General features: G+C 46.6%; 1 protein-coding gene across 1 annotated transcript; it reads right to left on the bottom strand.

Annotated features, from left to right (window-relative positions):
• LOC142589891 (17-beta-hydroxysteroid dehydrogenase type 6-like) lies at positions 1-26,504 on the bottom strand. The gene is made up of 5 exons (XM_075701550.1): positions 24,520-26,504; positions 6,792-7,004; positions 4,680-4,865; positions 3,167-3,299; positions 1-1,680 (listed from the first exon to the last, which is right to left on the bottom strand). Exons 1-5 carry the CDS (start codon positions 24,626-24,628, stop codon positions 1,338-1,340), a joined length of 984 nt encoding a protein of 327 aa, XP_075557665.1. The 5' UTR covers positions 24,629-26,504; the 3' UTR covers positions 1-1,337.

The raw sequence follows: 26,504 nt of genomic DNA, 5'->3' as shown, positions 1-26,504 counted from the left end.
GCGTTTCGATTACATGTTTATTCACAAATACAACTTACACAATAAATTTGCAAGGACATATATGTCTTCTGGCACCAGAGGCCAACTTCGACGACCCATCGTGTCTCCCGTGTTGCCCACGTTTTTTTGTCACCCCTCACCCTGTCACTGCCCCCCCCCCAACCCTTGTATACTACACACCACGAAGTTTCAGCAGTGGATGCACTTGTTCCCTCTCGAGTCGCTTCGTTGTCATCAGGTATGCGCATTGGCACTCCTGTTTTGAGGATTGTTTTCGACGAGGCTAAAACTCTGACGCTCGCCGCGTGAAGTGCTTAAGTAGGCATTCACTTGATCATGAAATGTATGGAAGCCGTGGTCCATGACGTTGAAAGACGACGCAGTGTTCCGCTTTCACTTCGATCTCGGCACTGTCGACAAAGTCCGCGATGTCGTCAGTAACGTGCTCTCAGTTTTCCGGACCGTCATGGCAAATGAATAGTGATGGGTCCCGACTTTGCAGTTTCGTACGAACGGTTCTGTCGCTTCCACGCCGTTCGTCGCAGTAGCATAACATATCCTTAGGAATTCATGGAGAAGAGAGTATATATGTTTATTGCACATTTTAAAACTCCTGACGCATGTGCAACACTTTCACTCTGAATGAACTGTCGCCTGGGTTTTGGTAAATATATACCCAGTGTGTCATTTCAGATGAAAGAAGGTATAAGCGTTTCTCCCGTTTAAACAACACGTTTGACCGCTCCATAATTTCTAACAGATTTCGCACATTGCGGTGGACTTTGCGAAGTGCCCAGCTCGGCGACCGTGGTTGCCTAGTTCGCTAACTGCACAACTGTTCTCCAGTTCGCTAAGGATGAATCAACCTGTACTATTTTTATCCTTCAGTAACAAAGGACAATTAAAGGGAACTGATTAACTTCTGGAAGATGATGATGGACAAGATTATTCACGAAGAAAATGTTAACAGTCTTCAAAAGATCAACGCCGTAGTTTACGCTTAAGAGACGGTTGAAGACCGTTACGAAGCCGACACAAGGGAATACAACCCGTAAATATCTATCTATGAGGAACTTTAACCTTTCTTGCACAAAACGTTCGTTTCAGTATGTCTTCTTTCTTTTTGTCTTTGAATCGAGCAGCCGGAACAGTACCGCTAGCAAAGAGCAGCGCTGGACAAACTTCACCGCGAGATGTTAAACTACACACCTCGGTCTGCACTTAAGGCGCATACGAAAGGCGACTGCGGTTGAGAGGTGCACTCAAACCTTCCCTCGCGGAAACGAACTCAATCGGTATAGGACTTATGCGGTGGTCGGAGGGTGGACGGGCTGCTTTTATCCGTCGGATATCGAGCGGCCCACGTGACTCTGGTTGATGGTGCACAGCAAGCGGTCCACCGTGTTCGCGGAGAGGACGCGAAGCAGGGCCACCCGGAACTTGTCGCTGGGGCCGCCGCAGAAGTAGGACCGGCGCGGCCGGCGGGAGCTGACGGCGTGCACCATGTTGTCGACGACCTCGTAGAGGTCCTCCCGGCAGCGCCGCGACAGGAAGTCGAGGCAGCGCGAGCGGAAGTGCTCGAAGTACGTCTTGCCGTACACCTCGCGCACGGCCGCCGGGGTGTCCTGCCACGACTGGTCGACCGTGCACTGGATGTGCTCGGGCATCGCCATCTTGGTCCTGGAGGGCGAAACAGCAATAATCATGATGACGATGCTGATGATCTCAACGTTTGTGGTGCGTACCCATTAAGAGGGATTGGCCAATAATCGGGCGGCACGGGCAAAATACACTAATGAAATTAAATTCTGAAGCTCGTAAGTGAAACTCGGAAGAAAAGGTAGTGTGCTTAAGCGGTTAGACGCCGGCGGGATAATGAGTTTGGCTTCTTTTTGAAAGGGACCCGAAGTACCAGCATTAAATTAGTTGTAATTGGTAAAGTTGAAATTTTGCGGGGACGGGGGGGGGGGGGCTGAGTGACTTAGCTATTATTAAAGAAAAGGAAAGCGAAACTTTGACTTTACAGGTCATAGCAGGCTATACTTTATGTTGGTACTGGCTGCTGAAGCCTACTGTAGGTAGAATCTTGTATGTCATATGTGCCTTCTAGATGTTAGTGAGGAGGAGGAAAAACTTGATTTGCTGTAATTGGTTAGAAATTAGCGGTGGCAGATGTGGTCGGCCGTCTTCACGGTCTTCTTCCCCATCTGCGCAGGGTCGACGCCCCTATTCCAGGGCACCACTGAGGGTGGCTACTCGGTGAGCGTGCCTTACTAGTCCATGCTGGACTTTCGGGTCGCTGCTGAAGAGCACCCTCTCCCGCGCTGCTCCCCACTCGGGTTTTTTATTTGAAGGAATTGTTGATTCTGAACGCATCCCCATGTAATGTGATATAAGGTGGGCTTGGCGCCATCAGTCAGTATATTATATTAGTTGCCACGGCAAAAATTTCTTAGCGTTTGCTTGTTCATGACATTTTGTCTGAAGCCTCTTGAGTGTCATATGTCTTATAACGCAAAGAAGTAAAAAAAAGATAGCTTCAAAGAAAGATGCAGAGGTGTACACCGGAATCTGGAAGGCAACAGCTGTCGTTCACCGAGTATATGCCAGATGGCGCATTAATACTGCACCCCAGCAAATATACAAGCTTCGCCAAGGCGCATCTGTACCATAGCGAAGGCTCAAATAATTGTAGTAACCAACGTACGTATTTGTCGCAAATCGATTGTTCAGAGAAATCTCATATAAATTTCTCGAATCGGATACCGCAATCTGAAACAAAAGTATACACCCGACTCGATCTTGTTAGAAATTTCGAATGTTTGCACACCCCTAAATTATCAGAATGTCTTCGCAATCGCTTTGCTGGGATCGCCAGCTCTCCCCCAGTAAGGCATTGGTTTTGTGGAGTGAGAAAAAAAAGCACAAAGAAAAAAAAAAGAGCGGTGACAACAAAGCGATAACAACAGGACGATGCACAACGTGTCCCGTTATCTCGGAGCACTGCGCTGTCCGCATTGTTTTTTTTTTCTTCTGTTTCCTGGTTTCGTTTCGAGGGGAACACTTTCCGACAGGCATGCATCTCGTTCGTTCCACAGAAGTCATTGACTTTTGCGTCGCTTCGTGGAACGCGCACTCGCGAGGGGTGCCGTGCCGGGAAGCCTACCTGTAGAGTACGGGCTCGATGGTGGAGACGAGGATGTCCCACTTGCGCATTTCGCGTCGCAGGCCGTCGGCGAAGGAGACCACGGCGTGCTTGGACATGCAGTAGAAGGCCAGGCCCGGGTACGTCACGCGCCCTGGTGGGAGGACAGTGCAAAACAAAAGGGTGCGTTTGATATTCTTCTTTTAAAGCGAAGCCATATTTTCTTGCACCCCTCCACCACCACCACCACATTGCGCGGGTGGTTGTCTGACCGAGCGCATTGGGCGAATCCTGGAAACCGCGTAATCAGAGATGGCGACTTGGTGGGCCGATCCTCATACCAGTGCGCAATGTGTTACACCAAAGCTTTAGAGGAGCTTTAGAGATGTTTGGAAGAAGTATTCAAGCTAGATGGATAGCACGGACGTCACTCTGGGCGCCATGTCGGAGAACCCGCACGGTGAGAAGCTTTGTCCGTTGGCGTCATGTGCAAGCGATCTATTAGGCTGCGAAGGAATAGGATGTGAGGATCAGTAACGAATGTCACAGAAACCAGTGGTAACTGCAGATGACATTGCCCATTCAGCAACGCTAGGCATGACTTGCAACAAACCATTTATTACCTTAGCCGACAAAGTGTAAGATCGAGTAAAACTCTTGCTTGGACTAGTTGGTTCATGCTTGAATTAGTAAAGGCAAGGTGCAGAAAACCAGGACTCAAGAAGAAGAAGAGCGCCTGTCCTGTCGTTTGTGTTCTTCTTCTTCAGTCCTGGTCTTCTGCGCCTTGCCTTTACTAATTCATGTAAGATCGAGTTGGGTTGAATATTAATACGCGGAAGACATTGTTCAGTGGCCTTGCAAGGGCACGATAATTTGCGACTGGCAGTCGGCTTCTAGAATAGGTGGAAGAGTGCGTTTGTCTAGGCCAATTATCACGGGGTACCCTGATAACGATAATTAGGAAACTTACAGAAGAACAAAAATGACTTGGAGCGCATACGGCAGGAATCTTATCGGCAGCAATTAGCACTATCCTTGAAAAGAAAAAGTGTACGATCATTGCATTCTGCCGGTACTAGCACATGGAGCAAAAACTTGGAGGTTAACAAAGGAAGCTCGAGAAGAATTTAAGGACCGTGCAGCGAGCGATGGAACGAAGAACGTTAGGTGTAACGTTAAGAAAGAGGAAGACAGCGGTGTGGATTAGAGAGATAACGGGGGTAGCCAATATTAAAGTTGACGTTAAGAGTAGCAGAGATAGAGAAGCAAAAGAAAGGCAGGGAGGCTAACCAGAATAGTTTAGTTTGCTACCCTGCACGGGGGGGGGGGGCACAGAGACCTGAAGAGTTAGCAAGGGAGAAGCATGCGAGCAAGTCAAGATGGAAATCGGCGCACGAAATTGAAGAGCGGCGCACGCCACTGTCGCGGCGCACGTCGCAGAGGAGCCCGTAGAAACTGAGTCGGCCAGGTCACGTGATGCGTGTGGAGCAGGCAGGCAGGTATAACCGTGAGAGGGGCGAGAGTTAGCACTCACCGGCTACGCTGGCCACGATGACGGCCCTGGATCCGGGCTGTCGGCGCAGGAACGGCAGCGCGGTTCGCACCGTGTTCACGACGCCGAACACGTTCACCTCGAACAGGTAGCGCGCCGCGTCCGAGCTGCCCCACTCCAGTTCGCCGGCGCTCATCATCCCCGCGTTGGCCACCACCGCCCACAGCCCTGCGAGCGAGGATGCGTTAGCGTGACGAAGGAAGGAAATTGGGGAGAGAGGGAGAGAGGAAGGGGGTTGACGTCACAAGGGTTGCCACCTCCTCGAGAGTCAATGACAGCTATAAATTATCGAGAAACGATGGCTACCACGATTTAAATTTTCTTTCTGTGAACCTTATAAAAGTCCGAACATCAAGTGAGGAACCCTGTGACTCAGCAGTAAAAACGATGTCACAATTCTGAGATTAATTTTGACCACACTGCAACGATTCCACTTAATCTGTAAACATAAATCACATTTGTGCGCCAGAGATGCTGTAACATATGCGATCTACAGAACTCCGATATCCATCTTTAGTACAGAGTTAAGGATGCGTAAGCTTCGTGCTTGTCTTTGTTTTTCTTTAACTTAACAACTTTCTACATTTTCGTACAAAATTTTGAGGCCCTAAATCAATAGCCTCATTCCTACAGTAGCTACAATTTAACTTTCTCTCCGAAATGCAACAAATATACAATTGGAGAAAGTCCTGCAGTTGTCTATCAGAAGCAGTTTTGCGGTTTACACGCATTTGAATAGAGAAATCCGAGTTGGTGCAAGTGAGGGTATAGTGCGAACGCTTAGGCAGGCGTCATGCGGCAACCGGGATCCTACTTTCGCGCTTCTTTCCGGACACGCCGCGCCATCTGGAGGCGCCGCCGAGAAGTCCGCGCGTGGCCTCCGAGACCAGAAGCGCGGAGCGCCGGTTCCTGCGAACGCCGACAATTGTTCCCTCGCTTTGCCGCACAACCACTGGCACATACTCAAGTTACCCAAGTTGACGAGTGGTTCGTTGAAGAGCGGCACATAGCAAGTGCAATCGTGGCACAGTTCACTAGAGCGCTTGCGTGAGAGACGTTCATTGAAAAGCCGTAGATACACCCAGTGCATTTGGGGTGTAGCCTACTAATACGTCGGCTTGCTGTACTTGAGGAACTCTTGTGACGTGGGTTCGATTGCGTTTAGCATCGGATAAATTTTAAGCGCTCTTTTTCGTCATTGTAGAGCGGCGCATTTCCAATGGCCACCATGCCTAGTTAATTACCCAAATCGGCGTCAAAGGCGTTCATTGAAGAGCTGCACACATGTACTGGTACATATCCAGGGACTCAAATTGACATCAAAGAGGTCCACTGAAGACCATGCGCATACCGAGTGGCACACATACCCGGTGCTCCGTGTCGGCGTCAAAGAGTTTCATTGAACAGCGATGCCAATTCCAGTCTCGCACCTACACTGAGCCATGTTGGCGTGAAAGAGGTTCGATGATGAGCGGCACATATATGTGCACATCGACATATATTCAGTGACCCAAGTTGGTCCGACGGTTGGCTTCAAACCTTGTTCGGTCAGCACAGCAGTCCAATGCGCTACCCATTCGACCACGGACTATCCAGTGAACCAGGTATGCCGTAAGACGCTTAGATACATACATAGCCCCTGGAAAGTACACTAAGTGCCATAAGAATGCTAATCACACACACACACACACACACACACACACACACACACACACACACACACACACACACACACACACACACACACACACACACACACACACACACACACACACACACACACACACACACACACACACACACACACACACGCGCGCGTGTGTGTGTGTATGTATATGTCCTCGCAGTAATTATATGCGCCGCTTTATCTGTGCCCCTTGCAAGCGCAGACGGACATAGATAGATAGATAGATAGATAGATAGATAGATAGATAGATAGATAGATAGATAGATAGATAGATAGATAGATAGATAGATAGATAGATAGATAGATAGATAGATAGATAGATAGATAGATAGATCTTTGCAGTACTGATGCTCCAAACAGTGACAGTGAGGGCCACGCCTTTCCGTTCGCGCTAGCCTAACACTCACCCCTGGGTCCGAGCTCGGCGGTCAGGGTCTTGGAGGCGCGCCGGAAGTGCTCCTCGCGCGTCACGTCCAGGTGTAGGACGCGCAGTGAGGCCGAGCAGAAGTCTCTGAGCATGGTGGCGCCCTCTGAGGACGGGTTGAGGCAACCCGCGAGCACCTGGAACCCCGCGGAATCCAGCCGCTTGGCCAGCTCGTGGCCGAAACCCGTGTCGCAACCTGCGAGCGGAGAAGGCACGTAGAGCAGTTACACATCTGGAGCTGTGCGCCTCTACGTCAGGAACCGCTTAAATGCAAAGTGCATAGCGGCTGAAGGGAAAAGACGCAGCTAAGTATGTGTGGGACCTTGAAGCTTGTTCTCTTCTCGATGCCACGAGAAGGGAAATGCCTCGAGCGGCCAGTCGCACGGCCATTTTGCGTGCATTTGCAGGCTTCTTTCACGCTCGAAAAAACACTTTTATGTAGCACGTATTGAGCAACTGGAAGCTGTATCGGGAGTTTTTCATGTCGCTCTACAATTTTCTCATTGACACTTTTGATCAAATTATAATATTTGAGAGGTGGGTTAATTAATTAAGACTAATTATGCAATCAGGTGGAATGCAAACAAAATAATGTCTCCAAGCGATGGCAAACAACGTTACCTTGGTTCTGTCCAGCTACGTGGCATTTGCATATTTTTTTTAAATCTTGGTGCATGATAGTTGGAACACCCTGTATATTAGCGGGAAAGGCGTTTGCAGAGGGTCACGTACAGGAACGCTTAAAATAACGCTCAAAACAACGATAGCTGAAACGACAGCGGCACGAGGACAACTACTACGAACGCCGACGACGGCATGACGACGATATTGACGGCGCACAGACTCATATGGAGCCTATAGCAGATACAGTTTGAAAAATTTGTAGAGGGACACTTAACGGAAAACTTGCAGTACCACTCTAAATAGCGATAGCTGAAATGGCAACCACACGAAAGACGATATTGACGGTGCACAGACTCAATATGGAGCCTATAGCAGATACAGTTTGAAAAATTTGTAGAGGGACACTTAACGGAAAACTTGCAGTACCACTCTAAATAGCGATAGCTGAAATGGCAACCACACGAAAGACGATATTGACGGTGCACAGACTCAATATGGAGCCTATAGCAGATACAGTTTGAAAAATTTGTAGAGGGACACTTAACGGAAAACTTGCAGTACCACTCTAAATAGCGATAGCTGAAATGGCAACCACACGAAAGACGATATTGACGGTGCACAGACTCAATATGGAGCCTATAGCAGATACAGTTTGAAAAATTTGTAGAGGGACACTTAACGGAAAACTTGCAGTACCACTCTAAACAGCGATAGCTGAAACGGCAACCACACGAAAGACGATATTGATGGCACACAGACTCAGTATGAAGCCTATAGCAGATACAGCTGGAAAAATTTGTAGAGGGACACTTAACGGAAAACTTGCAGTACCACTCTAAACGGCGATAGCTGAAACGGCAACCACACGAAAAACGATATTGACGGCACACAGACTCAGTATGGAGCCTATAGCAGATACAGCTGGAAAAATTTGTAAAGGGACCCTTAACGGAAAACTTGCAGTACCACTCTAAACGGCGATAGTTGAAACGGCAACTACACGAAAGACGATATTGACGGCACACAGACTCAGTATGGAGCCTATAGCAGATACAGCTGGAAAAATTTGTAGAGGGACACTTAACGGAAAACTTGCAGTACCACTCTAAACGGCGATAGCTGAAACGGCAACCACACGAAAAACGATATTGACGGCACACAGACTCAGTATGAAGCCTATAGCAGATACAGCTGGAAAAATTTGTAAAGGGACCCTTAACGGAAAACTTGCAGTACCACTCTAAACGGCGATAGTTGAAACGGCAACTACACGAAAGACGATATTGATGGCACACAGACTCAGTATGAAGCCTATAGCAGATACAGCTGGAAAAATTTGTAGAGGGACACTTAACGGAAAACTTGCAGTACCACTCTAAACGGCGATAGCTGAAACGGCAACCACACGAAAAACGATATTGACGGCACACAGACTCAGTATGAAGCCTATAGCAGATACAGCTGGAAAAATTTGTAAAGGGACCCTTAACGGAAAACTTGCAGTACCACTCTAAACGGCGATAGTTGAAACGGCAACTACACGAAAGACGATATTGATGGCACACAGACTCAGTATGAAGCCTATAGCAGATACAGCTGGAAAAATTTGTAGAGGGACACTTAACGGAAAACTTGCAGTACCACTCTAAACGGCGATAGCTGAAACGGCAACCACACGAAAAACGATATTGACGGCACACAGACTCAGTATGAAGCCTATAGCAGATACAGCTGGAAAAATTTGTAAAGGGACCCTTAACGGAAAACTTGCAGTACCACTCTAAACGGCGATAGTTGAAACGGCAACTACACGAAAGACGATATTGACGGCACACAGACTCAGTATGGAGCCTATAGCAGATACAGTTTGAAAAATTTGTAGAGGGACACTTAACGGAAAACGTGCAGTACCACTCTAAACGGCGATAGCTGAAACGACAGCGACAAGAAAGGCGATATTGACAGCACAAAAACGGGGTTTGGAGTCAATGGAAGATACACCTGGCAAAATTTGTAAAGGGACCCTAAAGGAAACGCTTGAACTACAAGTCGAAGCTGCGATAGCTGACTCGACAGTGGAATTACTGCGGCACGACGGTGTAAGTTTTGTGCTCGGTATCGTACAAGGAAAAAAAAAGGAAAATTGAATGAGAGCGAAATGGGGCGCTCGCACGTAAATGACCGACCGTGGAACGCTTTGCGTCGGCTCACTCTCGAGCGTTTTCTCCTCCCTCGATGGATTCACGCATGCCTGCGACTCGAAGAAAAAAAAAGAAGAAAAACAAATACCAATATGTAAAAACGACACGGAAGCCATGCTTTGTTGAAGCAGCGTCGTGCAGGCTTCCCCGCAGCACAGCCGACCTCGATGAGCGGTCGTCGGAAGTGGCAACGACCGGGGCGCGCACCGTGTCACGCGAAAGCACTTTGTTCGAGAGTAAGGGTGCTGCCTTGAGAAGAAGCCGAAGCTGCAGGCGCCGTGGTTTTGCGGTTTCTCCCGCGTCGTTGCCCCACGGGCTGCCTGAAGTACAGGCAGACGTTATGAGGTGATGAGTTATTGTGTGCAAGATTTAGACGAGGAGCTGTGGGCAACAGTTAGGAAAGTTCATTTCTGTTAGACAAGCGTTCACAGACTTCTCTGAACGCCACGTTTGTAGACGTTCTGCAGGCAGTAGCCAACAAGAAGCGTGAAGCCAGTTGCCCACATGCAGTCAGTCAGTCAGTCGGGCGACCGCGGTTGATGGACATATATCCATGTAGCTATTGGACAGTGGACTTCCGCTAGCTATCGGGCTCAGCAAAATATTTAATTTTTTGTGGTCCCTTTAGTCGTGCGCCAGTGTTAATTGAACTATCTCTCACCTCCTTGTGCCAGTTTTATTTTTCCCTCGGCATTTTATTTTCCTTCTGACATTGTCCCAGACCCGCAGCTGCCAATAATACAACCTATTGTGTCGCGCGTTATATATTATCGATTTCCGGTTTTGTTATCTATCGTGTTGATTACCTCGACGGAACGAGCAGCGCCATGACTAAACCGCAGAATGTCTTTTATCATCCGGACTCGCTTTAGTGTCTTTATCGCTTCATATTGTCAAGATTGTGCTGCTTGACGCTCATGCGCGTATGACCAAGCCTCTTTGTTTTGCAGTTGGCGTTAGTGACCATAATACCAAAGCTCAGCGCCATTGAGGCCGTAACCTATAGGCCCAGCCTTGAAGTCGAATGCGTCGCTTTGAAGCTCGCGAATATTGGCGCGTTTGTCGAATGGTTCTTATTACTAACTGCCGTAAGCGTCAAACTATCTTAACGGCTAAGCCGTGTGTCTGTATATATGGGGGATTTACACATCGGTTACATAAGCTGGTGGACCTCGAGAAGCGCATCCTCAAGAAACGTCGTTTAGTAGGGCGGCGTTATACGGATGTGTTAAGATAGTGTTTCGTATATTTGTAAAAAAAATTCGAAATCGCAGGCCATAGGTGTGTTTCCTATACAGCTGCCGTAGAAAACACAAAGTCGTGTAAGTCATAGTTGTGAATTTCCTACAGAGTTGCTAGAAATTCACTTCCCCTCTCAAATGCAACAAAATTTCGCGCAAATCGTTCCAGTGATTGTCTCGGGAGAGAATTTCTACGTTTCACACGTATATGAATGGGGGGGGGGGGAACCGAAGTTGTGGCACCGAGCTTGAACCTTCCCGGTAACAGAACAGGAATTCACGTTTTCGGCGCGCACCCCGTGTCCCGCAATCTTTTGTAGTTGGCTGTGCATGGCGAGAAACTAAATTGGATGAAAAAAGAAAGTGAACTATGCATGACGTAAGCCGACGCGCGTTAAACACGGGACGATACGGTCTTCCGTACCAGCCCGTTCTTCCGTATCAGCCGTGGGTAAAACCTGCCCTTCTCGGTGACCAACGAATGACGCGTGGTATCACAACCGACGGATTTTACCGCGCAGAAACAAAAAAAAAAAGGAAAGAAAGAAGAAAAGCTCGAGACGGAATAAACTGAAAGCGCTCTCTAGGTCAATCGGCCACTGTTCGTTTATTTTACTCTTTTTCCCCCTTTCAGCTCCGCAATAGTTGCACCGTGAAGAGAAAGGCCCAGCGAAATCCTTCATTCGCGTGACTAACCCTTCCGTCAAAGGCTTGCGGCCTGTCTAACTGTGGGCGTCGTCGTGTCGGGGTAGACTTGGCGCATTCGCTTGAGTGACGCGTCTGAGTCTGCGCGGGGTACGACGGCCGGGAGTGACGTTAAAGGGTATACAGAAAAAAAAAAACGAGTAATGGCTGCCGACTAGGTGTTGCGTCTAAAAGCCTCGGTCGTCCAAGGTTGTTTTCCGGCAGGTAAATTAAAGAAAAATTACAATAAATAAAGGGAGGGGGGGGGGAAGGTCAAGAATGCAAGCAGAAAGGAATGTAAGAAAAACAAGATAACTGAAAAAGAAAGAAATGAGAGAACCGTTTAAGAAATAAAGGGGGGAAAAACTGTTAAATGTTTCGTTTGGTCTTTCGACAGAATGAAATCTGGGAAGACGTAAAAACATAAAGAAAAAAAGAAAAAAAAAGAAGGTGCAACTAACTCAAGAAAGAATTAAACGAGGAAAGAGAGAAATATTTAAAGAAAGGAGAACAATCGAAATGAACAAAAGTGCGAGAAGGGCTGAAATATTCGACAATAAAGTACTGAGCTAAATAAGAATGAAAGAAAGAAAGAGAGAGAGAGAGAAATCAGGCAAGCACGCGACGGCGCCAATAAACGAATTAAGAATGGAGCGCTTTATAACCTTGGCTGTCGTCCGTCGGGGAAACAATGTGTTGACGGCGTGCTAGCCTTTTTCTTTTCTTTAGTCAGGAATAGTTGATGCCGGAGGCGCAGGGAACCGGTCATCCGGGCGAACGGAATACACGCTCGAGAAGGAAGTGCGTCGTTGAAAAGACGCCGGTCCCGCTCGAAGAATAACGATGCGGTTGAAAGGGATCACCCCTGGGGAGGATCGAAAGACAAATTACGATAAAAAAGAGGGGGACGACGTGCTGATGTAGGAGCTATTTATTCTCCGCCACCGCGGTGGGCTGTTATTGTGCGTCTCGTCAAAAAAGTGACGGAGCGCGGACATTTTGAACGCGGTTGTTTCGTAAACGGAAGATCCTTGCGCGTGTGTCAGCTTTGCCAGTCTGTAGCTTGCCTTACTCGTTTATATTGGGCGTATATATAAAAAAAGAAAGAAACAAAAGGGGGCGTAGACCAGCGGTGATATACAGAATTTCGAGGAGTACACGGGAATCTCCGTGTATACTTCACAGCGAGCGGTGTGGGACATGTCGCCCGCGGTGTGCCTCATAACCCGACAGATCGTTGTTCTGCCAACTAAAACGACGTAATTTAATTTATTTAATTTTTTACGGCGTTTGTGATGGCTCAGCTGCTTCTATTTGGAAGGTATACACGTAATCAACCGGTGTCGATCTGCCCGCAAGCCAATGACCCGATCAATAAATTTAGGGATATCTGCAGCGTTGACCAAACTTTCGACCTCTGTGGGAAAGTCTTCATAAAGGATTTGTCCTACTGTTCGCACTAGCTCAAACTATATATATATATATATATATATATATATATATATATATATATATATATATATATATATATATATATATATATATATATATAATTTGCTCCGGACCACCTCTACTAGTCGCACTTCGCTCCTCGAAGAGGCCAGACGTGTGTAGAACTCCTGAGCAACGTTTTGCAACGTATGTGGTGAACGTGGTTGAACACGTGGATCCGGGAACTCAAAGAGGCGCGACGTAATGCATTTCTCGCGCGTTTACCGCTAATTCCCCAGCAAATTTGTTTCTGTCAGTGATGTGAAAGAGCGTTATCTTGCATCTGTGGTCGCGCGGACGCTCTGTGTCGGGGTAATATGAACACAACGAATATTACACAACACCCCCCCCCCCCTCCACCTCTATTAAGAAAACCCATATGCCACGTAACTCCGATATCCAATGATCCGATATGAAACGTATAGGATTCCATATAAAAACCCGTTTTTTTTTTTCGTATTTAATGAGATGTTATTTAATACAGGAGGTATGGGGAATACGGGGTTTTTTCAATAAATGTCGAATACTCGCTGCAAGGCAAATTTAGCGAATTCACTGGCTCAGCAGCATTAGTGAACGACAGCTCAGAAAAAGAAAAAGCAAAGAAAAAAAAGCAAGAACAGTACCGACCTTATAGCAACTGGAAAGAACGCCAGAATTTTCTGCATAAAAAGAAATATGAGATGCCACGATACCTTCAAATCAAGGGATATTGCAACAGTCGTTTTGTATCTGTGCTTGTTTTTGTTTTTTTCATTACAACTAATGTTGCTCTTACAGCAAGCTTCACCTGCCATCGTGAGACACGCACTTTTGCATACAGCCTCGCGTTCATCAGCAGCCCTGACATTTCTCGTTCTCGGAACGAGTGCGTGGCTTGGCGCGTGACGGGACACATCGCGACGTTCGTTAATTTGAATAATTTCCTGTCTTACGGTGCTACAAATCGTCACGCTTTGACGAGTGCTTCGAGTCAAGCTTCGCGCTTTTCTCGCGCTCTGCTTTCAAGCCTAACTCTATACTATAGCCTCTGGCTAACTTAAGCTTACTAGACGTAACAACGCGGACAGTTTTTCTCGCGCTCTGCTTTGAAGCCTAACTCTTATATTATAGCCTCTGCCTAACCTAAGCTTACTAGACGTAACAACGCGGACAGTTTTTCTCGCCCTCTGCTTTGAAGTCTAACTCTATACTATAGCCTCTTGCTAACCCAAGCTTACTAGACGTAACAACGCGGACAGTTTTTCTCGCGCTCTGCTTTCAAGCCTAACTCTATACTATAGCCTCTGGCTAACCTAAGCTTACTAGACGTAACAACGCAGACAGTTTTTCTCGCGCTCTGCTTTGAAGCCTAACTCTATACTATTGCCTCTGGCTAACCTAAGCTTACTATAGATGTAACAACGCGGGCAGTTTTTCTCGCGCTCTGCTTTGAAGCCTAACTCTATACTATAGCCTCTGGCTAACCTAAGCTTACTAGACGTAACAACGCGGACAGTTTTTCTCGCGCTCTGCTTTGAAGCCTAACTCTATACTATAGCCTCTGGCTAACCTAAGCTTACTAGACGTAACAACGTGGACAGTTTTTCTCGCGCTCTGCTTTCAGGCCTAACTCTATACTATAGCCTCTGCCTAACCTAAGCTTACTAGACGTAACAACGCGGACAGTTCTTCTCGCGCTCTGCTTTGAAGCCTAACTCTATATTATAGCCTCTGGCTAACCTAAGCTTACTAGACGTAACAACGCGGACAGTTTTTCTCGCGCTCTGCTTTGAAACCTAACTCTATACTATAGCCTCTGGCTAACCTAAGCTTACTAGACGTAACAACGCGGACAGTTTTTCTCGCGCTCTGCTTTGAAGCCTAACTCTATACTATAGCCTCTGGCTAACCTAAGCTTACTAGACGTAACGACGCGGGCAGTTTTTCTCGCGCTCTGCTTTCAAGCCTAACTCTATACTATAGCCTCTGGCTAACCTAAGCTTACTAGACGTAACGACGCGGACAGTTTTTCTCGCGCTCTGCTTTCAAGCCTAACTATATACTATAGCCTCTGCCTAACCTAAGCTTACTAGACGTAACAACGCGGACGGTTTTTCTCGCGCTCTGCTTTCAAGCCTAACTCTATACTATAGCCTCTGGCTAACCTAAGCTTACTAGACGTAACAACGCGGACAGTTTTTCTCGCGCTCTGCTTTCAAGCCTAACTCTATACTATAGCCTCTGGCTAACCTAAGCTTACTAGACGTAACAACGCGGACAGTTTTTCTCGCGCTCTGCTTTCAAGCCTAACTCTATACTATAGCCTCTGGCTAACCTAAGCTTACTAGACGTAACAACGCGGACAGTTTTTCTCGCGCTCTGCTTTGAAGCCTAACTCTATACTATAGCCTCTGGCTAACCTAAGCTTATCTAGACGAAACAACGCGCGGACGGATCTCCCACATACGTTTTACGAGACGAAGGGTCTTGCTTCTGTTCCTCACAATTGGGAAACCCCGGTAGCGTGGTTTGAGGCCACATCGCCGTCGGTGTAGCGGGTGGCACGCAACGCCGGGAGTCGGTATCTAGGAAGGCTTGTGGCTGGAAAGCCCGAGATTCTGCGCTCGGTCGAGCCGCATTAGAAATGCGTAACGCGTAGTAATAACGCTGAAATTATGGATCCCGTGAAGCTGCGCTATCGGCAAAGTCTCGCGACGGCAACCGTCAAGGTCACGTCTTTCTTTCAAGGATACCGCGTCGCTACAGCGGAATCGTGGTTAAGGACAAAACTAACAATAAAGTGTGACGGACTGTCTTAATTCTTTTGTTTTCCAGAACAAAGCGTTTGTCATCACGTAATGACGTCTAATCAGTAGCCAGTTAGCGAGCTGTTTTTCTCTGGTTGGACAATAATTATACCCCGTGGTGGGCGTTCGTCGCAAAGGTGGAGCCTTTCGAGTAAACTATTTTGCGGCAGTCAAATTTTGATGGGGGGTTAGGTGTAAAAAATATGAAACAAGAAAACAAAGTTAGGGTACCGCGCTTTTGACGCATGTAATGGTGTACTGCCGGTGGTCAGAATACGGAGACCAACACTATGTGGCATCTTTCGGAGCCCTTGTTGCACTTATAACGTCAATCAATCAATCAATCAATCAATCAATCAATCAATCAATCAATCAATCAATCAATCAATCAATCGAACGTTAAAACAAATATAACATATAATTAAGAAATATTTGTAAAATTGATTAAGACTAGCCTGTAATTAGCGCATGTGTGCAATGGCGTAATGTATTTGAGCTGTCTAAACTTCATCGCTTATTCGAGAGCTTGAATTCATGCGCTAATAAAGTTTGTTGCCAGAGGCTAGCTCATTTTGCAGGTTGGCACCACGTGAGCGGGATTTTTTAACCATTTCGTTCAGGACACGGCAAAATAAAGCACAGGGGGATTTCGTATTGCACACTACTCGTTTGCATGACATACATTCACGTCGTTTCTCGCGCCAAGTGTCGACTTATACACTCGGGGCAGCTTATTTCCCGAGTCGGGCGCAGTCTATAGGCTACAGGGCAAGCCGGCTTTGGTTTAATTTTGTCTAATTGTAGCCCCTTAACGAACATCTGTCGTAATGGACGAATGACTGCGCATTAATTCCGTTGACCCTATCGGTGTGCGGTCGCCGCAGCCAGGAGTCGAACGCAAAACTTGGGTGGTCTATAGACTGTCAATGAACTTCTTTGAGACTGCTTAAATTAGCCTTTTCGTGGTATTTTGAGGACTTGTTCGTTTGGATGTAAAAGTCATACTCTCTATCGACAAAAGTCACTAGCAAAGGTCGAGTTTCCTCGGTCTCTTGTATAGTCTAGATACTACCGAGCATGTTATTCGAACAAAGTTTATAGGCGCATTAGTTGGAAATCGTGGGAAACGGTAACTTAGAAAACCCTTTATGGACAATGTGGTACCCGTTTGTTTACATTTTGTCGCCTTCAGTACACTTTTTGTAGAGATACAACTGGATGTCATGCGTGATTTTTGCGTTGGCTACGTCAATACGTCTACAGGCTGTTTTTTGTAGCCAAACAATAGACTTTCTCGAAAGACGTCTACAGACTCTCTTAAGGGTGCCCAAATATTTTATTTTTCTTGTGGCTGTGCGCTGCACAGTCGAACTCCATGGTCATAAACCATACGCAGCAAATGCTTCAAGCTTGGCACGACGAAGTTCACGAAATCGAACAAAGTCAAACAATGAAGTCGAAGTCAATACGTCTGCAGGCTATTTTTCGCAGACAAACAGTAGACTTCCCCGAGAAACGTCCACAGACTCTCTTAAGAGTCATTTTTTTTTTCATTCTGCTGTGGCTGCGTGCTGCGCCATGGAACTGCATGAGCATTGAACCATGTGCAGCGAAAGCTTCGATCTTGGCGCATCGAAGTGCAACCGCAATCTGCCGTCTCCTTTTCGTTCCTCAAGAAATACGACGTGATCAAGTTGCACGCCTCGCAACATGTCCTGCGCATACATGACACCTTGAAACATCCTGTTTGGAATTCCGTTCCGGCCCCTTTTTCCTCACCCATCCGTCGCTGGCCCGCAGATATTAGCGCCGGAAGCGCCGGCACGCTTCTGCCGTGAAGCATCCGCTAACCTTGTCTCTTTGTTCTTTACTTATTTTACCTCCTCTTCAACGTGGCGCATCTTGCGGTATACAATGGAACGAAGGAAGAGCTCGCATCGCGTTGTCTGCATATTCTTAAAAGTTATTTCTTCCTCGTTTTCTCGCTCTCACCTTCGCTCCTGTTTTGATACAAGCTCCGAGAACTGCGCCTCAACGTTCCATATAGTTTCCGCCTTGCTCCGCGCGGGATCGAATCTCGATCGACTGAGAGAGTCCTTCGACGTTTCGCGGACCGACAGCGGAATACCGCGGGATGTCGGAGATAGACAACGCGGGCTAAACAACGATACTTTTTTTTTTTTTTGCCGAGAAAAGCATTTCAGTTTCCGTGGGGCGCTGGCCGATCCTAAGCCTTTCTTGTGATAAGAGCCCCAACGGAGCGACGGCCTCCGCGAAGTTTACCTGGGTATTCGGAATTCGCGAAAGATATATAAGCAACGGAAAATAAAACCGTTCAGTTCACTGTACTGGGTTTAATGTTCCAAATAAAACACCAGTACTACGAGGCATTGACTTCCACCACACTCGTTCATTTGTTTTTGTTTTTAACCAAAACCCAATGCTCAGTTTTAGAAGTCACGAAATACAGAAACAGTCGAACAGTGACACTTGGAACTAAAGGCAGCGCGAGAAAGAAGACACATACTTTATTTTCCTTGTTGATTCGGTTGGGTTGCCATGGGGCATACCTTCACGAGGGAGGGTATGGGGCCAAGCGCGTGAAAAAAACCAAGGAAACGTCTCTCAGCGTTTTCTTCACCGTCAACACGCACAAGGTCGACACCCCCCGCGGTACTATATTTAGTGGAGCGGTCACCTGGTAGTTCCAGATTAGCAAAATCTTCTTTTTTTTTTGCCACTTGAAATATTTAAACAACCCCTTTCGAGTGAAGAACTATGATGAAGTAATTAGTTTCTTGCTAATTACTAATAGAGTGTATACGGATTGGGTTTTCTGTTGACGTTTAGGGTTTATTCTATTCGATCCCGGACGACGAACTGTTCAAGACGGTCAGAGCAGGCATCGAAAAGGACGGCAACATTGCCTTTGTTAACAAAGCGCCGATCACTGTCGATAGTTTTATGACTTTATTAAAATTTTATTTCGAATCCGCGTTCATCTCATTTGAGAACGACATGTTTCTACAAAGAAAAGGGCGTTTGTATTAGTACTATGGTTGCTCCTGCTCTCTGCGACATTTTCTTAGCCTTTAATTTAGAGGTGTGCGAATAGTGATTTTTGAGACCGAATCGAATAGTGACAGAAGCGAGTCGAGTCCAACCGAATCAAAGGTCGAATAGTTTTCGCGTAGTTTTCGAATAATGAACAACCGTCATCACAATTGATATAGAACGATGTCCACGTCCCAGTATTCCTAAGGTTGGCAAGTTGCTGTCATTACACTGCACGCTATACGAAGCGTTGTTTATTAAAAGCACTAATGGACCATTAGGAGCAAGCAAATAGTTTATTCGCAGGTACAGTGCTCTTCAGTGAGTACGAATAATTGCTGTACAGCCTGTAAAGTATTGCTACCTGAGTGACGTAGCCAGCTGCACTACGAAATGCCTCGTATTTTACGTTTCTATATACTATGCCCACGCGGGTGCAAAAATTTACGTTGCTTTTGCTCCAATTCTATGTTTATTTGGCCGCAGTTGACGTTTTGAAATATTCGAGAAGCGTTCAAAAAATATTCGCATTTTCAAATAGTGACTTTTCGATTCGATGACCGAATCGAATTGGACACTATTCGATTCGTCGTTTGAAAGTTTCGAATGTCCGCACACCCCTGTAGCCTTTCTTGACGGTGAACTTGATCAAGCATTCGACGAAACCATTGTTCTTAAGGTTTCCGGATACGTTGACGATTTTTTAAAATTATTTTACAACCTACACTGATATGACGTGCGAGAATGCGGTAGATGACATTTCAAGTGTTTTCAACGGGCACGTGAGCACTGGTTTTTAAGCGTGAGACACCGGCAGACAATAAGCTGCGATTCGTGAAACCGCGCTCTCCCTATACCTACTGCCCTCCCTTGTGTAGGTGTCTTCTACCTCATTTTTTTTCTTTATTTCATTACCTTCATTTCCAAGTGTGTCTTACACACTAGGCCATGAAAAAGTGTTACTCGAGTTTAACGGTGACTTAGATGACTGTCACTTTAATTATGAGGTTTTACGTTCAACACAGTGTAACTATTAGAGGTGCAATAGTAAAGATGTCCGGATTAATTTTTACGAAATTTTAAAAAAATATTCTTGCGGCAACCATATGTAGAGCTTGTATAATGCTGTATGATCTTGTAATTCATATTGTGTGTTATTATAGATGTGTGGTATTTATTGCACTATTCAAAATCTTTACTTGACTATTCATTCATCCATATATGCATTTATTTTTGACAGTTGCAGATGCTTACACGTTTGACGATTTGTACTCCACTACGTGCAAGTATGCAATTATCAAAGTTGCGCGATTTGACTCTTTAGCTGCAAGCCTTAGGGCGCACGTTGAGATCGCTTGAAAAGAAGCTGGGTAATAATGCAGTCATTTAGGAAATACGCCACATAAAAAAATGGCCATTTAGAGACACGGAAACACTAGCGCCACTTTCAACTCAAGATTTGTTCCCGACGAACTGCGCAATATACAGGGTGATAATTTATAAGCTTTCCGGAATTTTTAAAAAATCGCCTGTCGCATGTAACGTAGTTGTAGTCGTCGAGCTGGTTTATCCAAATAGGCGGACCTTACTTTGAAGAGAAATCGAAAGACGTGCACATTCATCTAATTTTTCAAAATTAATTAACTTCTGAATTAATAACCTTACGGCACATGTTGGAATTTACTCATTGTAGCAGGTGAGCTTGAATGCTCATTCAGTTAGAATGAATTTCCATAATGACATCAATTTTGACGCCAGAATGACATTCTGACACCAGAATGACAAAAAATATACTGCTGTTCCACTTACATGTTAACAAAAACCAGCTTTTATGCATTGAAGCATAAAAGACACTGGAAAACGTCCATGTATTTCATCCGACACTGTCAGCGATATTTCGAAACTGGTGTCATCCTGAAGATTCAGTTCAAACGGATACTCTGGCAAACTCACCGGATCCAATTCGTAAACTGCAATGTGTGCCGTAAAGTAATTAATCGTGAAGTTAATTAGTTCATCTTCATTCATTTGATGAATACGTGTTTCGATTTCTCGTGTTAATAATGTTCCGCCTCATCGAATAATACAACTCAAGGACAAGAATCGTGCTATCAGCCGCAGGTGATATTGAAAAAAAAAATTCGGTAAACTTTAAAAAAGTTATTACCCCGTTTGTAACAACACGTAGCCAAGCAAACGAAGTGATAACTTAGCTACTCGAAAACGAAAGTTATTTATAACGCATCTCAATTAAAGGAAAACTGACGAACGCATCATTTTTCTTTTTAAGGTGTATGTGCCGTGCTTCGATTATCAGCCTGGTTGCCTGGCTACGATGCCCGTCGAAAACGTGAGCCTGGCTGAACTCAGGCGCACAGCCGCGTATATTGTGAAGCAATGTGTGCCTGACACTTCTGGCGTCAAAGCAGTCATGGCCACTTAGGTGCATTCACTATTCTGTAGCGCTTGTTTCGAAATATGCTTCCTCTAAGAGTGACATAAAAAATCGTAGGTGTTCCAGTTAACTTCCTCCCTAAGCACAAGACAAAAATCTGTCTGGCACTTCATAACTAAAGCACCGATTAGGCATTTTGTAGCACATTTGTAGGGCGCATGTATCTCGACAGTGCCAGCCTCGGAATTACTGCAGAACAGACTGAATTAAGCATTTCGCGAGACTGAAAGTGAATTAAGCATTTCCCGGGTTCGATTTTCGTAATGTCAGTCTGTGGCGCAAAGTTGAGCAAGTCCAGCGCTTAGACGTGGTAACTACCTGTCCGCGTGCAATGCACTTTCTCGTTCAAGTAATATCCGCTTAATCGGGTTTTTTTTTTACTTGCTGAAGAGGCCGATTCGTGTTACACGCCACAATTTGCTTTTTTTTATCCGTTCGAAATTAAACAATAAAGGCCGTGCGATCTTGCAGACGTCTACAAGACGTTTATTTGCAAAGCTATTGACCGGCACAATTAAGTCCGTTTTTGTTAAATGGCACATTGTAGCTAACATGAAGAACACTTCGTAAAGTCTGCGCCACGCAGACTGCACAGCCTGTAGCGTTTACGAAAAATCATGGCATGTGCTCTGTGGCTAAATATAGCCGCAGCAGTACTTGGAAAGGGCCGGCATGATATAGATCTCCCGCCATTTCGAATTACGTCAGCCGCTCGTAGACACTTATTGCAACACTATATGGTGGGTTATCCGCTCGATGCGCGGCAGCAGGATTGTTTGCAAGATCTCTGTATCTCATCTCCATGGTAATGAGTTAATTATCGTAATTGCTCTCGTAACGGTGCAAAGTATCGCCTACGGTCATCTTGCGAAACCGGGGTTTTATCAGCGGACTCGCCGGCGTTGCTACAGGCCGAGGCGATTAATTCGCGTACTACAAATAACACGTACGAAAATAACTTACAAAAAATAGCAAGAAGAAAAAAGGATCTAAGTATACATCCCCGGTGGAACTAATGAAATGCCAGTGTTTCATTGCCCCAAACTACGCAGAAAGAACTTACGGCAGGAGTTTCTTCTTTTTCAGCTTCTTAGTGACGACTGTCCACTTGACCACTTTCACTGTACAAGACCACTATTAGCGAGACGCGCGAGACATTATAATTAAATTACCTTTACCGATTACTCCGCTCGAACTGATGCACACAATTACTCGTTTTTTTTTCTCTCCCACACGAACCGTTGCTGAGTGGTACAGATGAAAAGTTCGAGTACAATGCCCTACACAGTGAGAACTAATTCACTGGAATATATTAATATTGATACGATTGATATGATAATATTAATACTATAATATATTGTTTCTTTGTCTTCTCGTGCTCGTGCGTTTGCGTGAATTTATACCGTCTCTGCAGAGACCACGAGCTTGCTGTACGTATCGAATGAATAAGAAAAAAATTCTCTTGTTTTGAGTGCAAAACCACAATCTGATTTTCAGGAACGTAGTAGGGGGGATTGGACTGGATTGGAAAAACTTTAATAAAAGTCCTGCAGGACGCACGTCAGCGCGCAGTGGGCGTCTCCCACGCAGGGACCGACAGGGAATACCTGGCGGCCGCTGCGCGAGCCTGCTGGACGGTCCATTGCTGGTCTTGTAGGAGCGGGCTTCTTAGGGTCTTCTCCCACTTGTCGGAGGTAGAGTCGGGCGGAGCGTTTCTGACTCCGGATTAATTTTGATCGCCTGTAGGGCTCTTTAACGCGTACACTCAATGCACGGTACACAGCGTTTTCTCCATTCCGCCCCCGCCACGCAAATGCGACCGCTAGCGATCGAACCCGCAACCTAAAGCTCAACAGCGCAGCGCTATGCACTGTGAAATAATTTACACTGCTAAAAGCGGGAAACGGTGTAAACGTGTGAAAGGGTGTAAATGTTGAAAGGGTTTAAACGTGTGAAAGGGTGTAAACTCACACCCTTAGGGTGTTGATTTATATAACTCATACACTAAGGGCGAGAGTTATAGACATTTATGCCCTTTCTCGCTTTTAAGGGTGTACATTATTTTGCACTGTAGCCGCCAGGCTACCGTGGCGACTGCAGTGAATAAATAAACAAATAGATTTTCGCGATTTTCGCCGGAATTTGTGTTGTAACCTTCCATAGGCCTACGCATGCCACCAATTTCTGTTTTTCCAGGTCACAATGGACAGCATAGGCAGCGGATGCTGCACTACTAAAATCTCATTTTGACTGGGTGTCAAAGTAGCCAACTTCGGAGAAAATCGGTAGTAGCGTCGTGAAAGGAGATTGATCTGCCAGGCTGTTGTTGAAGTGCTGTTTCAGACATTATTAATCATTCTGAGAAACTATTAGGCAAGGAAGAAAGTATTAGAAGTTTTCGCTGTGGAGAGCACTCGCTTGCATCGTTAAAGGCGGCACTCGAGGTTCGTATTCAATCCTGCGAAGAGTTTTGTGTGGGTGCTAAAAGACGACAGAAAAAATAAAAGAAAAGAACGCCTGCAGGCTTCTCTTCACGAAAGCCTGCCTTTTTTTTTTTTTAGAACTACGGCTTTTGCGAGAAGAGACGCATCCAGACATTTCTTGGGGAAATGCGTGTTAGAAATATCGCTATAGACATCATCGTATAATCGTGCGCAGGCTGAGGCCAATAGGCCTTTTTTTTTTCATCGTAACTTTAGTTCTTCAAGTGGCTAAATTTAAATATGAGTAATATAAGACAAGCGAAAAAGATTTCGCTGTTGCATAGAGGCCACCTAGAAGCGCACATTATTCGGGCTCTTCTGGGAAAATATTAATACACATAAACCGAGTTTGAAAAAAAAAGAAAAATGAAACATAATCCTACGCTTGTTTTCGCGCACGACTACCCCAAAACTAAGCAGAAGCATTGCTTTGTGATAGCAAAGCAAAATAAATATGTAAATTTCTGAACTTACTGATATATTCTCTACACATGGAGCCCGTCTACTCACAAAAACGTCTCACGCTTGAATTGTTCGTAAGATAAAATTTTAAGCCAATCCCGATGCCGGACATGTCATTAGCGAAGCTAGCTGGCCCGATGGCAGAGAACACTTACGAACGAAAAGTTTTGCGAATTCGGCCCCCGAAGGCATAATTTTGCATATGTCCATGCAACCCTGGAACTCACCCGTAATGAAGACGGCTTTCTTGGCCCCATCTTTGGTCTGTGCTTTGTTGCTTTTCTTCGTGGAGCCGTTCTTGCCGGGTGAAGGCTTGCCGTTCTCTTCTGCGACCATGGCAGCGGCGGAGTTGGAAAGTTCGGTTCAAGAGGTAGACAGTCGAGAAACTGGTCACTCCATCAGCCTGTCGGAGCGAAGGGGGAAAGACAGAGGCCTCACAAAGTCAGTGACGGAAGTTCGCGTCGTCTGCTCATATGGTGCACCCAATGCCCGAAAAGTTCCGCGTTTGTATGCACCCCGCCTTGTATCTGTGACGTGCCGGTGACACCGACAACAAGGGAAGTGCGCGCAGTGGTCTTAACGAAGTGGCCAACTGGACAACGGGAAGCGAAACGGCCTTTCTTCTTTCGGAGCGGCAACTTCGCACTCGATCGCTACAAAAGTCCCTGGAACATGCGACGAGCGGCACTGTGCAGTTGCATTGGCGTCAATGATTAGATCAAGAGACCCGCTCGGTTATCTCAGTCGGAATTCCGGTCCCACACTGCAAGCTCTTCATACGTAAACGCAGCGCTAGGTAAGCTACCCGAACGCACACTTCCGTCGCAGAGTGGTCAGGAGTCGAGCGTCTGCCTCGGATCTTCGTCCAGTAGAAGGAAGTTCCACGCTCCAGTCGTCGCCGCTGAGCCTTTTCTTTTGTAGTAAGCTTAGGAAGCTAAGGTCTTTGCCGAGGCTGCAAGGCTCCGTCGTATTTAGTCTTGAGTAAGCTTGAACCTTCGGAAAGCTTGAGGCAAGCTTGACGTACCAAAACACTTCACCTATGCTTCAACACTCTGTCATCGGGTTCAGTCTTGGGAAAGCTTAAGTTGTGAGAACATTTGAGGCCGCTGTGTAGACGATGAACGAATCTCTGAACTTTGCCAAGATTGCCAAGATCTGCACCAGTCTTGAATCTTGAGGAAGCTTCAGGCAGTCTTGAGGAGGCCGAGAGGCTTGCAAAGGTTGCAGGACTCTGTCGTCTGCCTCAGCCCTGACGTATCTTCAGGCGGCCTTGAGTAAGTATGGCTTTTCCAACGTCACGAGGCTCTGTCACCTGCTTAATAAAGACAAACTTTCACCGCCGGTTATAACGCGTCAGCCGCTTATGAAGCGCATAAGCAGTCGGTTCCCAATAGACAGTCTTGTTTCTTTCGGTCATGCGGTGCGTGGTCAGCCGGGAAAACTCCCAGAGAGTCGTCGCCGTCGCCTATGTTGCAGTAGTGCTCGAAGAAGTCACGCTTGCCAATAACAACGCACGAAGTCCTTGGAAGCGTCCAGATGCGTGGGGGAGTGAAGTCCAGGAAGAAGTTTCGAGACAGCGCGCCTTCCCAATGTTGCACGTCTGTTTCGAGCGGGGAGGCGAACTGTTAGCGGGTTCTGGGCACGCTGTCGCCTCGAATCACACGCTTGAGGCACGTCTGGATCTCGACCGTCCGCACCGGTCGCCCCCACAAGGTCTGCGGCGACCCTTTCTTCTTTGTCGTCCGCTGCCTCGCCGCCTGCTTTGTGGCCGCGGGCGCTTGCCTCGCCCATGGGTGGTTGGCGGTGGGGGGAGCGGTCCGGGGAGAGGGGCACGTCGTCGCCCCGGCGGTAGCTTCCTTTTCCCCTTCGAAACGCCGAGGGTCGGGCCTTCCCCTGGGTTGACGGTGACGGCGTCGCAGTCTTGACTTGTGCAGCTGCTCTCTCTCTCTCTTTTACGTCTCTCTCTCTCTCCTCGCTCACGTTGTCGTGCTGGTCTTCTTCGCTCGCTGGAACGGCGTCCTCACGTTCGATGCAGCACTCGCACAGACGCAAACGCGCGAGTTGCAACAAAAACCCGAGCACAGCAAAAATAAAGCTAGCTGGACGCCCCTGGAGAAACACCCCGCCGGCCTGGAGCCTGCCAAGAAGGTGTGAGGGTGATGATGACGACGGCGAATCCGTGCCTCGCCGTCTTTCTGTGGCGTGACGTGAG

The sequence above is a fragment of the Dermacentor variabilis genome, chromosome 8 (genome assembly GCF_050947875.1).
Source record: "Dermacentor variabilis isolate Ectoservices chromosome 8, ASM5094787v1, whole genome shotgun sequence".
Taxonomy (NCBI): Eukaryota; Metazoa; Arthropoda; class Arachnida; order Ixodida; family Ixodidae; genus Dermacentor; species Dermacentor variabilis.
The sequence above is the reverse complement of the archived record's forward strand: the minus strand, read 5'-3'. Positions and strand labels throughout refer to the sequence as shown.

Bases quoted from the DNA above. Each gene is read 5' to 3' on its own strand.
- LOC142589891 (XM_075701550.1), bottom strand. From the start codon at position 24,628: ATGGTCGCAGAAGAGAACGGCAAGCCTTCACCCGGCAAGAACGGCTCC. The intron at 4,866-6,791 runs GTGAGTGTTAGG...CCTCGCTCGCAG, and splicing joins CGCCGAGCTCGGACCCAGGG to GGCTGTGGGCGGTGGTGGCC. The intron at 1,681-3,166 runs GTAGGCTTCCCG...TTCGCCCTCCAG, and splicing joins ATCGAGCCCGTACTCTACAG to GACCAAGATGGCGATGCCCG.